Raw genomic sequence first — 15,606 nt, forward strand, 5'->3', positions numbered from 1 at the left:
CAGAAGACCGCGCCTCCCACTGTTGAACGAAGCAACAGAACCGGGTTAGATGCGTTCCTCTTGCAAAAGTGAATGAGACCATTTACTGCAAGATCATCGTCCAACCAACTTTTGTCTGATGTCAAAACATCTTGTCTGATGTCTTTGATCTATAGTCACGTGTAGAGTTATATCATGAGTTGAAATTTGCTCCATACCGAAGGTGGAGAGAGACTCTCTTAATTAGTACAACATTTCCCATGGTGCAAATCTTCCAAATATTTGGGTAATTCCGGGTTACATGTGCTCAGTTTCCCCGCCTTTTCAATACTCGTAGAACGCTGCATACACAACACCCTTGATGTTTTGGCATAATTTACCTGCTTTGTGTGCGATCTAATGTATTCTTATTTGATTTATTTGAAAGGTAACAGGTAATTACAGTATTAGTTAACCGATCAAGCCATGCTGCTTCCATCTGACATAGCGCGGCTCGTTTTAGGTAAGTCGCCGAGTCAGTGTCTGAGTAGCGACGGTCTGATGCTACTGCTGCTGTATAATCATAAACTAGCCATCCAGTTTATCATGATGGCAACTACTACTGAACCAATAGAGAGAGAACAGTTCTCTCTCTCTCTCGTTCTCTGGTTTCAACAAGGTTTCACCACAGAATAGCTAGCTAGCCACAATTGAACATGATATGACAGCTGAGCTAACGTTGTTTAATTCTTGGTTCTTCTATTGGTGTGACAGCTAATTCTCTAATCTAATTTTGCACTACTGACATTGTTTGCAGGATATCTGCAACAAGAGGGACTGTCTTCCACAACTCAGGCATTCATTCTTGAGAGTCCCGATTTGAAGGAGTATGCAGAGCACAGTACAGAGGATGGAACTATTCCTGCGTGTCTGTTTGTAAGTAGTGACAGTCAGGTAATGTTTTGACGTTGTAATGACATTACTACTAATCACTGCACAGTCTATGCACAGGTAATTTTAGCTCAGACCTCCTGTCACCATGGTAGAAAACTCAACATGGCCAAACCAGAGGGTGATTGGCTAAACACCATCATTGTAAATGAAGAAGCAGAAATGCAATTGCAATCTGGAGTGCCATGTTTGGAGTTTTCCACTGTGGCTTTGTGTAATGACGGGTATAATGTTAATCTGTATGGATATTAAGCAGCCTTTTTGATATTTCGTGGGGCCAGAGAAAATCTCAGCTGATGGAAAGTACTCAAAACTGGCATAAGTGATGCCGAAACAGGTAACAGGTACGAAACACTCATGTTGAATTAATTCGCAAGTTCTGGCAAGCCAATACCACGACCTTGGGTATTTCTTGGGGCCAGAGAGTACGTGGAGAGTGATGGAGAGTACGTGGATATTTTCAAAGCTTGGATAAGTAATACCAAAACAGGAAAGGGCACTCATGTTGAATTAAGTCACAAGCTCCGTGAAATTATACGGAGCGTCGCATCAGAGCTAAGGTGAATGAAACAGCATTCTCCATTTTCTGGTCAGTTAAACGTTGTATTATTTTCAGTAGCTATGTAAAACAATGCATTGAAAATGTTGTGTACTAATCATGTGCACTCCTTTTGTAGTCTCTCTTTGGAAAAAACCTGACAACCATTTTGAATGAGTATGTTGCTGTCAAAGCTAAAGGTGAGTGTAGCGTCTGGTTGTTTCACTGAATGAAAACAGAACTTTTGTGTACAACTGTACTATACACTTTCCTCCTTTTCCTTTATAGAAACTCGTCAAGAGACTCCGATACCTGCCATGATGACATCATTATGGAAAAAGTTAGACTTCACACTCAATCAAATCAAGTAAGTTATTATTAACCCTAACGCTGATCTAAGAATGGAATGAAATGATCACATGCATGTATGCATGATGGGGCTGTTTGTTGACAGTCATAGAATGATGTTTTCATTATAACGTCTTTCCTCAGGTCCATGCAGAACTCCCCATCTGTTATCCATAATCAGAGAGGTAAGTTTCTCATTTCAGTGTTCTTATGAGAAGTAATTTTAAGTTCAGAATTGATCTCGTCTTGGATGTATACTCATTTGTTGTTAATGTTGTGGCCAGTTTTCTTTCCAGTTATCAGGCAGAACACAAAATTCCATTCCATGGTTTTCACAAACTAATGTAATTTGCAGTACGCACAAGGAATGGGACGTTGAACCTGAGGCGACAGAGGGCCTTGTCAACTACGCAGTCCCCCAGCTCTGGGTTTTTGTCTTTATCAGCCCCCATGTCAGGCCATGCCGTCATCAGTCCCCTCCAACCCCCCCCAGGCATTCTGGGACACTCCACCCCAGTCTGCTACACCTCCCAGCAGACCAGACCCTCCCCCATCTGCAGTACTGCAGTACAGACCCAGATCCAAGATGGAGGCCGACTGCTCATCAATCTGAGCAGTAAGTAAACACAAACAGAAAGTATTTTATGCATATGATATTGCTATCACAGTCCATTTTACTAGCTTTTTTTCAAGTTTGGGAGAGAATGCTTAACAGTAATACCAAGTTGAAGAAAACCCAACATGTTTTCTACTACAGGAGACTCACCTTTGCAAATAATGGTTCCAGACAATAGGTTAACCCCAGGCCCTTTGTCTCCAGGGCGTCGGAAATGGTAAGATTGTTGTATTCTGTTCACTTTTTAGCCACAGTAGAACAAGCTCAAATTGTTGATTAAATACTAATTTTCTCAGTGACTCCCCCAGGAGGAGGGGTGGGGGTCCCAGTGGATCCATTGGGACTGGAAGAACCAACATGGCCGCTAGTAGCCTTACAGCAGAGCCCCAGAGTGAAGAGACAGCAACAGAAAATTTTCCTGTGAGTACTGTATGAATCCTCTGTTTTAATATCATGCGGCATTTGAATCATCCCTTAGCCATTTTGTTGTTTTGAACATCTTTTTTTGTGTCATCAGCAAATGGTAATACAAAATGCAAGAGAGAAGATTCTAAGTGACAGGTCATTACAAGAGAAGCTTGCTGACAACATCAACAAAATCCTGGCAAGGTAACAAAAATGGATCTTGTTTTAATTCAACACTTCTGAATTGTATTGTTGACATTCGTCAGTTGGGTTTCTTATTTTGATCTTTGGTATTTTTTTCTTTACTTGCAGTGATAGCAGTCCCCAGGCATCAAAAGCATCTTGCAGTACTGTGGAGCAGGACCCATCCATAGATGAAATTCTAGGACTGCAGGTAATGTGATGTTTTGACAGACTGACTGTATCTCAGTCTCCATTTGAATTCTGGCAACATTGTCTATCAATTAGTCTTTGTTAATTGTGATTATGTGTATAGTTAGTTGTGTATATGTACCTGTGCAGGGAGAGATCCATATGTCAGACGATGCCATCCATGACATTTTGGAGCAGACAGAGTCTGACCCTGCCTTTCAGGCTCTCTTCGACCTCTTTGATTATGGTAAACTTTTCTGTTTTTCTGAATGTTTTTCCTGATTTACTGTCTGAAGGATTTTGTTGAACATTTAACAACAGTAAATAATGCTCTAATTATTCCTTTAATCTCTTGATTTTATGGATGAAGGTAAAAACAAAACCAGCGAAGATGCTGTTCAAGGAGATGGGAACATAAGCAACTCCGTACAGAGTGAAGTGACTGAGACTAGATTTGTAGACAGCTCCTCTGAGACTGCAGAACCAGGTATGGACAAAAGCTCTGAGAATCTTTCTAAGAATGCCTATTAAAGGATCATATGCTAGGAACTTTTCAGAACTATCTTTTCATGAAGTTAAATCTATCCTATTTCACAGGAACTGGAGAAGATATAGGACCAATATCTAGGATGGGGAGGACAAGGTCCGGACAGGAGCCCAAGAGTAAGAAAACAAGGAAATCTGCACCTCCTGTTCCTAGCTCTTCAAAGGCAACACCTGGACCTAGCACCAGAGGGGCGAGAAGGGGAACCAGCACAACCAGACTCTCAGCTGGTAATGACAAACACGCTGCAACTTCTTCCTCTACTGAACAGGACTTGGAAAGGTGCAACTCAGGCTCAATCTTTAATGAGGATGGAGCAGGCATGGATATCGATGAACCTCTGAATACTCTTCCCCCTGAAAGTACAGCTCCCCTGGATGTATTTGAGCCAGTCAGACAAGAAAGCACTCCAACCTCAACTAACACTCATGTCTTAGCATGCAATACAGCTGTGTCTAGAACGTCTGAAACTAGAACTGCCTCTTATGGGAACAATTCACTGGAGCATAAGAACTCACAGGGATCGAGTGATGCACAAGCTGAGAGTGAATCACAAACTCCTAGAAACCTCCCTTCCAATCTTAGCTCTCCACCCTCTCTGTTCATTTCCACACCAGTCCTGGACCAATCAAACAAGGCTTCCACACAGAATGTTAACCTTCCTCATGGAAATATTGCACCTCCCAACAGTAAAGGTATCTCACAGCCTCAACCAGTGGTCATACCCTCAGTGGCTGTCCCTACAGCAGTCACAACCACACCTGCTGGCCCAACCTTTTTACCCAGTCCTTCAGGCAAGGAGGTGGACCCCAGTAAGATTGTGGCTCTGAAAATCATCATCAGCGACGAGCAGGAAGAGCCCTCCAGCGACTCTGCTTTGACCCAGGCGGTCTCCAGCATCACTGGGGACAGGATCCCCACCATCTTCCTCTCCTCCCCTGCCAAGTCACCTGCGAAGGCTCCAGCCCTCACTGGTGCTCCCTTGGCGCTGGATGAGACTGTGCAGGCAGTGAGCAGCTTACAGAGGACTGAGGTCCTTCAGCCAGAGGAAGCTAATCCTCTTAGTGGGAAAGCCGAGGTGGTGGCTGCGGTGGCAGGGACGTCATATGCTCGTCCCGGTGACTTGGCACAGCCTACCTACTACATACAGCTCCCTTTTGATTCAGCCAACCCCACCTATGGAGCCCCCACAAGCAGCTTCTTCCTAGTGACAGATCCAGGTGCCACAGATCCCCAGGGCACTAAGGTGGTGTTGTCCAGTGGCATTTCACAGGGACAGACTGTGACCCCCACCTCATACGCTCTGGCCACGCCACCCCGCTCTCACACCTACTCCTCTGGTAAGGGAGCAATATGAGTTTATTTCTTTCAATCCTTGTTTCATTACTATTTTAGTCACTCCTCTCATGTGTCATGGTGTTCTGCATAAACATGCATGATCCTTATCATTTATATTCTCACAGGATCAACAGTCTTCATATCTTCACCAGTTCAGCCCATTCTGCAAAGCATGATGGTCCCTGTATCTGTTGTTGGGCAAAACAATGCAGGAATGTATCCAATGGTTCCTAATCAGGTAAATATAGATTGTATTGACATTTTTACAGTCATACACATTTGCATTAAATGCACTGTAAATCCCTTTTACATATCTCATGATTCTAACATTTTTCTCGCTTAGTTAATCACCATGCCTAACCCAGCTTCAGTAAAGCAGCCAGCACCGGTGAAATCACAAACTAAACTTGCACCTAAGGACACCACAGTTTCAGGTAAAGATTTGTTTTCGTCAAACGTTTGTTCCATGTCATGCTGTTATTCTGTTTGTTAATGTTAATATGTGTATTTCAGGCAAGACAGGAGCCTCTGGATCAAGTGCGATTATAAAGGTGTTCCACCAAGTATCCTCTGGAAGTAAAGGGCAGCAAAAGGCAACAGCAGCAGCAGCAGGCTCGAGCCCCAGTCATAGGAGGATGCTTTGCTTTGACGGCTCTGCTGATGAAACTACCACTCAGACCACAAAAACAGTCTCATCCCCTAAGGCTCCAGCAACAGGCACTCCTGTATCACCTCCTGTCAAGCATGTTGAGAAAGATAACCCTAAACAGGCTGTCGCAAAGCCTACTACTTTAAGTGCCAGCAGGCCAAAAAGGAGGATAGAGACAGTAAGGTGTACAGACAAAACCCAAACATCATGGACTGCAACAGAGACAGAAAATTCCTCCACTCCCCTACAGCAGAAAGAAGCTGCAAAAACTCACTCCAATAAGACCAACGATCAGACTGCCAGAGCTGACAGTGCAAGCACTAGTAAGGCAGATAGTTCACAGTCAGAGTCCTCAAGCAGGTCAGAGTCAAGGAGGAGATTGACATCAACAGAGAAGGGCAATGGTCTAGCGGGAAATAAGGATACCTCGAGCTCTAAGGCCTCCTCTTCAGATCACAGACTGAGATCAGGCAGCCGGAAGGACAAAGAGGACACAAGCAGACAAGAGCCTTCTGAGAATAGTCCTGCTAAGGTCCGTGAGGGACGGACAGAGAGGAAGAGTTCCTCTCAGGAGCCTCCTCATGTCACAGCCAATAAGGAGAATGAGCTGGAAGGGAGCAGACGAGAGCAGCAGCCTACCCTTCCAGCAGCACCAAGAGAGTTCAGCACAGCCCCTGTTACACCACCAACACCTGCCCCTCAGGTTAACACCAGCAAAATCCTCTCCAAGACCAGCCCGCTCACCAAGCAGGCAGCAGAGATGCTGCACGATATCCAGGGTTTCAATCCTCCCTCTACCCCTCCTAAGAAGCTGGGCATGGGCTGCCCAGAGTTGCCTCTGCCCAAGATGCCAGGGCCGAGCCGTCTCCAGGAGGAGTCTCTGGACTGTCCTAGAACCCCTGCACGTCAGAGACAGGGCAGAGATAGAGAAGGCACCCCTAGTAGGCACCTGGTGCCTCCCGCCACCCCGGACCTTCCCTCCTGCAGCCCAGCCAGTGAGGCGGGGAGCGAGAACAGCATCAACATGGCGGCTCACACACTGATGATTCTGTCCCGTGCTGCCATCGCCAGGACGGGTACCCCGTTGAAGGACAGCCTGCGCCAGGAGGGGGCAGGCACAGTGACACCTGCGGCGTCTAAAAGCAAGAAGCGCAAGCAGCCTGAACCTGTGACCAGCCCATCAGCAAAGAAAGAGCCCCAGCTCTCCAGTTCATCAGACAGTAAGAAGAAAGCTAAGGTGGGTGGAATGTAGAGACATTTCTATAGTCAGTGTGTACTAATGTCTTGAGAAAATCCAATAATACAATCCATAATTGAATGTATTAGATTATGTTTTGCAGTCAGTCAGGGCTGCGCAACGATTAGTCGACATAATAGATGATGTTGATTATGTAAATGTGTTTGCATATTTATAACCGATGGTTCCTCTAAAAAACTCAAGTGTCAAAAGTGTGGGAATACCTATAGCAGAAACTAAATAATAGGGTGTTTTGTTCACTATGCAAAGCCCAAATGGCATACCACAGCAGTACAAACTGTCATGCACAAACACTTGCTCTGACATGTTGAAAAGGCTGCATTCAATGACAGGGTATGATTGTGAAGTTTTTTAACTTTTTCAAGCCATTTTTTTCTCCCATGCATTTCTGCAATCTAGCTATGTAATGTAGCCACTGTAAGTTGGGAGGCCTTATGATACTGGTAAATAGTCAACAATAGCCATGTGTGCACAGTTTATCAAAATGCATCCTACATGTATCAAGTAATCTGTTCAATATCAATTTGATTCCTTTAGCATTTAGCTGGACATAGATACAATTACTGTCATGATAAATGCTTTGTCATATCAAAAAACGCAAAAGGTGGCAGCTGATGGGTGTTCTATTCTTATAAGACAATAAAGTACAATAAGTCAAATGGATAAAAAGAAGGAAGACATGGATAAGTGCGTGTACTCATCTTTCCCTGTATAATAATCATCCACACATTGCATGAATCAAGTTAATGTGTCATGAACTATGTCATGTTATCAATAGGTGAAATTTAAATATAACAAAGTTGTAGCCTCCATGTAAAATGATGGTTTATTTGTAAATTATTTGTTTAGACTAATCAATTAATCAATAAAATAATCTAAAGATGTATCGATAAGAAAATCGTTGTTAGTTGTAGCCTTACAGTCAGTAGATGTTTTGGCCTGCATTAAGTAAAAGGCCATGGCTGCTGTATGATGAGGCACTTTGAAGATATTTTTTTTTCTTCTCAGAAACAGAAGAAACAGCTGGATAACTTCCCTGATGACTTGGATGTGGACAAGTTCTTGTCCTCACTGCATTATGATGAGTGAAGGGTTTGGTTGTAATAACAGATGGACAATGAGACTGGGATCTCCAGAACACTATCTACCTACTCTCAAGGAATAGAACAAGCCATCTCTACTGTCACAGTGCCTATGATTAACCCATGATGCCTCACAGGAGTGAGGCATCTGTGGCCAAGTGGAGCAATGTCCTCAGCTCTTAGTTTTTAAATGTTCTGTCAGTGCTCATACATCCTTGGACCGAGCATTAATTATACATGTTTCATGCTGTATAGAAATGATTGCATTGCAAATTATTTAGACTAGAGCACGTTGAATCCATGCGAAGGACACTGATGTTAAGAAATGGTTCTCCATGCTCTGTTATCTTGTTGTATTGAATTTCTTCAATCTTTTCCTTGGTCAATGTTTGACTGTGTCTAAAGGATCCAGATAACACAATGTGATGTAGTTTTGTGTGTTATGCATTTGTTGTCTTTACTACTGATTTTAGATTAAACTAAAATGAAGAATCTCAGAATGTATAGGTAATCATGATTTTCTAATTCTAGAAAATCTGGTAAATATAATGGTTTCATGTTAATCTTAGTCTGTTTAATAACAATTATTTAATCCAGAAATGAGTGCATCAAGCAAGTGTATTGTTTGATAGTTCTTGCAGAAAACATCTGCCTGCTCAAAATCTGCTCACATGTTTTTGTTTGAGATCTCATAGTGTTTGACGTTCTGGTATCTAATTTAGTGTGTACAGAAATTCTTACAATAAAAATAATAGAACAATTAGATCTATAACTTCTGTATTAGTCAATGTAATCACGTCAGATCAGACGCTGTAAGAGCCCCCAGAAGGTTACAACCATAGAAATATAATGAGTAGAACGGACATGGTCCCTCAGACCATGGCAATGTGGCTAGTACACCAAAATATGGCTGACATGGAATTGGAATAGATAATTGCCATGGTAATCATAATTAATGCATGTGTATAACAGAGAAGAAAACATTCAGAGGTGGCGCCACAGCAACTAAGCATCATTTGACTGAATATTCCCATGCTGGTTGTTAAGATGTCAACTAAAACATCCAAATGGTATATTAAAAGATTCATTCAATGGTTGTTTTGAATGGGCATGTCCATTCTACCAAAAAGGATGAAACCAAGAGGTGGGGCTTTTAGCATTTTGGAGTAACGCTGCTAATGGCTAATATTAGAGTGTATTGTGTATGAGGAGATTAGGTTCTAAATAGAGGCCAAATTAATGAGAAATGCACTGCAAATGGTCCTCCAATTGACTTTTGTAAAGAAACAGCTTGACAACAACCTAATTTTCTTAATGATAACATATCATACTAACTAACATGACATACAGTGCGCTCCATAAGTATTGGAAAGAGGAAGCATGTTGTCTTCTCTTAGCTCTATATTCAAACAGTTTGGATTTGAAATAAAGCAATTACTATGAGGCCCAGTCAATCTTAAGATTTAAATCCAATTGAACATGCATTTCATTTCCTGATGATTTTAGGCAAAAAGACCTTAAAATAAACAACAACTATAGATGGCTGCAGTACAGGCCTGGCAGAGCATCACCAGAGAAGATACCCAGTGTCTGGTGGGGTCAGTGGGTCACAGACTTCAGGCAGTTATTGCATGCAAAGGATTGTGCACCAAATACTAAACATGAGTACTTTATTTGGACATTAAATTATTTTTTCCAATACTTTTGGAGCCCTGAAATAGGGGGAGTATGTTTAATAAATGTTGTACTTCCTAAATGGTGAACTCAATCTGAAAAAAAACATTGAATTAAACTTGAGAATCTCTACTTTGACACCATAGCAATTGTTTGATTTCAAATCCAAACTGTTGGAAGTATAAAGCTAAACGAAGACAAAATGCTTCCTTTTTCCAATACTTATGGAGGGCACAGTATATCAAGTTGTTTTAACCTTCTGTTGAGGAGAAATGTGAGTTTGAATGAATGGCGCACATGCCTACCAGTAGACAGTGAAGCAGCACGTAACGAATGGTCAAGGAGTGTAAAAACAGGGCTGCCAGTTAATAGGTTTTCATTAAAAACTTAATAGGGTGTGGAACGCTCAGATTTTCAGCTGGGGGGCAAGGACAGCCTTCTTTCATCCACAAACGTAAAACCTTCAATCAAACATCTTTCTATCATAATTTGCGACGTAATTTAATAGTTGTGTACCAGCCTGTGATAACTGACAAATCCACTATTGACAGTTGAAGTTAATTTTGTATACTTTTTGACCCGTCGTGTGTCAAACAGCAGAGATCGCTAAATCCACCAGAGGCGATGCTGTCGCGCAACATCGTATCGCCACCTTGTGGTTGATCATAGGTGGATGTGTGTGCTGCTGGAAGCATGTTAGTGCAATAAAGTTTGTTATGCAATCAAAGTTTTCATGTCTTTTTATCATGTAAATACATTGTTGATTTAATGTATTTGATCATGCATAATAGTAATTTATTTAAAAAATCAATAGCCCAGCCTATGTAGAAATGTACTACAAATAAAACAAAAATAGGGATGAAATGAGGCAGGCACGCAAATATATTACATTCTATCTCAATTGTCATTTGTAAGTAGTTATACAGAATTAACATTTATTATATATTATTTATATATAAAAATAATATATTATTATAATTATTATAAAATTAGTATGTTAATTACATATATATATATATATATATATATATATATATATATATATATATATATATATATATATATATATATATATATATATATATATATATATCATATATATCATATATATATATATATCATATATATTTTTATATATATATATATATATATATTTCATTTGAAATATCTACCAGATCAGTTTTTGATGCCACTAGGGGGCCGTGTCCACTGCACACGTTTTTCAATCCGCAGCACCTTTTTCCTGTTGTTTTCAATGGGAAGGATGCGTTTTGCGTGCTCCTCCACCAAAGCGGTTTCTGAAATTAATATACACTATTTTCGTAGGAAACAAACACTCTAAATGTAGTTGACCCTCCTCTTGCTAGCAGGCTACTCTGTTAGACTACCATATAAATGCCTCCGAATTTCGTGTTAGCATAATCGCTAATCATCGCTATCTACCATGTCAACTAAAGTACTGTATCGGGTAGCCTAGCAACAACAGTAAGGTATTTTTCCACTCCGCTGTGAAGGCCGCTGTTTCAGGTACAGAAGCGGCGCGCCTCGCTTTTTTGTAGGCAAATGCGCGTTTGGTGGACACGGTCCCTAAACCAGCTAACAGTCAGGGTTTGCAGTAAACATGAGGTAACGTTTCTCAGTATCTATAACTAGCCATTTATCGCTTGAAGCCTACCTACCAAGATGACATGGAAAGTGTATGAATTTCCCTACAGATCCACTGCATAAACGTTCAGCTCAATGGAATAGGTCGCTTTTTCAGCGCTGTGGAACCAGCTTTATTTTTTTTGCGCAGAGCTCCTGCACGCGCGGCCTTTTCAGTCGTGATGGCAGTGCGACACTGAAGCTTCGATACGTGCTTCAAACCCTGAACTACAATTCCATAGAACCACTGCTTCAAAGCTTGCTTTGCTGCGAAAAAAAATCACGTGACATATGACGTCCGAAGCAGCAACTGCTTCATTGCCTGAATGAATCACCTGACTGGTTCGCGGTCCAATCAGGTGATTCACTGGCACTGCCTCGTCTCGATTCTGACAGGTGACAGGTTGCGACAGTTTTGAATTTGACCGCCTCAACACTTTATAACCGCTCTAAACAATGCACAATTTGTGGGTTGTCGTAGTAGGTGCGTTGTTGATGTTGAGTTGTTGGTATTGCGTTTTGTATTCTCTGAATGTTCTTCTTGTAATCTTTGAGTGTTCCCCATCCCACATAATCACCCCCTGCCATAGTTACACAAGCACACCCAACCTATGCCATATTTTCCCCAGCACTCTCTCCTCAATAACACAATACACACATTCATCAATCTTTATTTGTAAATAGAATATGATATTCAGTCTTAGTGTGTGTGTGCATCAAAGAATTTTCAAAGCAAAGATACTTTAAATCCAAGGGTGATCAAAGCAAAGATGCTTCAGAACAATCTTTTCTACTAAAGTAAAGTAGTTTCTCCAACACTGCTCATTGAGGTGTGTGTGTGTGTGTGTGTGTGTGTGTGTGTGTGCGTGCGTGCATGTAATTAAAAGCCTCCTGTCCACCAACTAGCCTGCCTAATTTGACTGCAGCCTTGCACTTCGCCAGAGAGGTCACTGTAACTGAAGCTTCGAGTAATGAACCCATTTTCAAAACAATTGGCTCAAGTGCTTCACAAAAGCTTCATTTGCCCATCACTACTTTTCAGAGCTGAGCAGATTTGAAAAAGGTTAAACTTTTGATAAAAAGCTGCGTTCATCAATGTTACTTTTACACCAGCCGACCAATTAGGTTAAAAGAGGGGTGGGACAAATATACATTTCACAACAAGACGGTGGCTACTTAAGTTGAAAAAGTGTTCCACTACAGTTTCAGAAATAAATATACACTCTTTTTGTATGAAATACTCTCTAAATGTATTTTAGCCCCTCTTGCTAGCAAGCAACTATATTACTAGCATAGACATGCCTACAAGTTTGTGTTAGCATAATCGCTAGTCGTTGCTAGCTACCTTGCCTTACCTTGCTAAAGCAAGTGTTGGAGAAAAAGCTTGTGACATCCCATTTGATAGTCCACTCTCCGATTTCATCGGTGGGGGACAATAGTAATAATAGATTTTAATAATAATAATAATAAATTTATTTATAGAGCACCTTTCCGTACAGAGACTGCAGCTCAAAGTGCTGTACATAAAAATCAGAGAAACAATAGTACAATAGAAGAAAAGTAAAATAGGAAAACAATAAATAAACAGCAGTAGTCTATATATTAACATGATACAAGCAATGGTAATAGATAATTAAAGCACTATTCAAGTAATACCCAAGCAATACATATTTTATTAGTGCTTTTCATTTGATCGATATCAAAGTGCAAAGAACTGTGAAAATAAATAAACAGAAAAACAAACAATACACTGTAAACAACTTAGAAGACTACAGGAAGGCCTGTCTGAAGAGGTGAGTTTGTAGTCTGTTTTGAAGGAGGAAAGCGTTTGGGCTGTCTTGTGGTCGTCCAGAAGCTCATTCTAGAGGCGAGGGGAGGCATATACACTCACCGGCCACTTTATTAGGTACACCTGTTCAACTGTGAATGCAAATATCTAATCAGCCAATCACATGGCAGCAACTCAATGCATTTAGGCATGTAGACATGGTCAAGACGACCTGCTGAAGTTCAAACCGAGCATCAGAATGGGGAAGAAAGATGATTTAAGTGACTTTGAATGTGGCATGGTTGTTGGTGCCAGAGGGGCTGGTCTGAGTATTTCAGAAACTGCTGATCTACTGGGATTTTCACGCACAACCATCTCTAGGGTTTACAGAGAATGGTCAGAAAAAGAGAAAATATTCAGTGAGCGGCAGTTCTCTGGGCGAAAATGCCTTGTTGATGCCAGAAGTCAGAGGAGAATGGCCAGACTGGTTCGAGATGATAGAAAGGCAACAGTAACTCAAATAACCACTTGTTACAACCAAGGTATGCAGAAAACCAGCTCTGAACGCACAACACATCGAACCTTGCAGATGGGCTACAGCAGCAGAAGACCACACCGGGTGCCACTCCTGTCAGCTAAGAACAGGAAACTGAGGCTACAATTCGCACAGGCTCACCAAAATTGGACAATAGAAGATTGGAAAAACGTTGCCTGGTCTGATGAGTCTCGATTTCTGCTGCAACATTCAGATGGTAGGGTCAGAATTTGGCGTAAACAACATGAAAGCATGGATCCATGTCCGGTTCAGGCTGGTGGGGGTGGTGTAATGGTGTGGGGGATATTTTCTTGGCACACTTTGGGCCCCTTAATACCAATTGAGCATTGTTTAAACGCCACAGCCTACCTGAGTATTGTTGCTGACCATGTCCATCCCTTTATGACCACAGTGTACCCATCTTGATGGCTACTTTCAGCAGGATATGCGCCATATCACAAAGCTCACATCATCTCAAAATGGTTTCTTGAACATGACAAAGAGTACACTGTACTCCAATGGCCTCCACAGTCACCAGATCTCAATCCAATAGAGCACCTTTGGGATGTGGTGGAACAGGAGATTCGCATCATGGATGTGCAGCCAACAAATCAGCAGCAACTGCGTGATGCTATCATGTCAATATGGACCAAAATCTCTGAGGAATGTTTCCAGCACCTTGTTGAATCTATGCCACAAAGAATTAAGGCAGTTCTGAAGGCAAAAGGGGGTCCAACCCGGTACTAGCAAGGTGTACCTAATAAAGTGGCCGGTGAGTGTATATAGTTAATGTTAATGTCATTGTAGATAGTCGGTGATCAGCTTTCCAATATATGCATGGATTTACTGTTTAGGTTATAGCCTATGTGGAACTAGCCAGCTTTTGATAAGACTACAGACAATAACGGACTGTCCATCTGGACCGGTCGATCTGTGGGTTGCGGGACCGGTGAGCGACGCAGCCCAAGTAATCAGTCTTGCTTTTTACAGCTTTGAGTTGATTTCTCAAAATATTATTCCCATTAGCTGTATGCCTACTAGGGTGGTGTCCACCAAATGCGCTGATGTGTACAACAAAAAGCGAGGCGTGCCGCTTCTGTACATGAAACAGCGGCCTTCAAAGTGAAGTGGAAAATTATGTGACTGTTAGGCTACCTGATACAGTGCTTTAGTTGGCACGGTAACTAGCAACGATTACCAATTATGCTAACACAAACTTCGTAGCCATTTCTATGCTAGTAACAGAGTACAAAAAGAGTATATTTATTTCAGGAACTGTAGTGGAAAACTCCTCATTTTCCACTGAAGTAGCCACCATCTTTTTGTTTGTCATGCCCAGGGTTGACAGGTCTGGCTAAAATTCCAGCCCAATTGCCACTCAAAACCCATACGGCCTGTAAAGTAGACCTTTTTCTTCTTCTTCACAGTATGTGTCTATTAATGACAATATAAATGCAACTGTTCTCTGCATTTGTCCCTTTGTTATTTGTTCATCACACCAAATTATTTAATCTGAACTTCAGAAGTAATTGAAAGTGAGTAGTTAGGATGAAGGTTTTTTCATTGGTTATTTTTTATTGAAATGGTGTTACACGATGTTAAAGTTATCAGCCTAAACAGTTTGCTTTTTTTTTTTCATTCAAATAATTTAGGGACTGGGCGTGGTTAGGGAAGATTCAAGATTCAAGATTCAAAGTGTTTATTATCATATGCACAGTAGAAAACATGTTTCCCTGTACAATGAAATTCGTGCTTTGCTGTCCGCAGAATGCCAACCAATGTAAAATGTACAATACAAAAAAATATACAATATATACTAAACAAAATGTACAAGATAACAACATTTAAGGCAGCATGTGATAATAAAAAAGCAACAATAATAATAATAAAACAGTGCAAATGTAAGCAGTGCAATTATGCATGTGC

General features: G+C 41.3%; 1 protein-coding gene across 3 annotated transcripts; it reads left to right on the forward strand.

Annotated features, from left to right (window-relative positions):
• Nucleotides 1-317: 317 nt before the first annotated feature.
• Nucleotides 318-10,427, forward strand: npat (nuclear protein, ataxia-telangiectasia locus). Of its 3 annotated transcripts, none has more exons than XM_083694872.1 (17): nt 318-481; nt 776-894; nt 1,587-1,647; nt 1,736-1,814; nt 1,940-1,980; nt 2,151-2,411; nt 2,553-2,628; nt 2,708-2,831; nt 2,929-3,020; nt 3,129-3,210; nt 3,339-3,435; nt 3,559-3,675; nt 3,786-5,072; nt 5,196-5,308; nt 5,414-5,504; nt 5,584-6,956; nt 7,986-10,427. In XM_083694872.1, the coding sequence occupies exons 1-17, from the start codon at nt 445-447 to the stop codon at nt 8,064-8,066; spliced, it is 4,131 nt and encodes a 1,376-aa protein (XP_083550998.1). In that variant the 5' UTR covers nt 318-444; the 3' UTR covers nt 8,067-10,427. The 3 variants fall into 3 exon arrangements, with proteins under 3 accessions (XP_083550998.1, XP_083550999.1, XP_083551000.1); XM_083694873.1 differs by having other exon boundaries at nt 7,992-10,427; XM_083694874.1 differs by having other exon boundaries at nt 2,720-2,831.
• Nucleotides 10,428-15,606: the final 5,179 nt, after the last annotated feature.

Source organism: Argentina silus, assembly GCF_951799395.1.
Source record: "Argentina silus genome assembly, chromosome: X".
In the NCBI taxonomy this organism is placed as follows: domain Eukaryota; kingdom Metazoa; phylum Chordata; class Actinopteri; order Argentiniformes; family Argentinidae; genus Argentina; species Argentina silus.

Bases quoted from the DNA above. Each gene is read 5' to 3' on its own strand.
- npat (XM_083694872.1), top strand. From the start codon at position 445: ATGCTGCTTCCATCTGACATAGCGCGGCTCGTTTTAG. The intron at 1,648-1,735 runs GTGAGTGTAGCG...TTTCCTTTATAG, and splicing joins TGTTGCTGTCAAAGCTAAAG to AAACTCGTCAAGAGACTCCG. The intron at 1,981-2,150 runs GTAAGTTTCTCA...TGTAATTTGCAG, and splicing joins TGTTATCCATAATCAGAGAG to TACGCACAAGGAATGGGACG.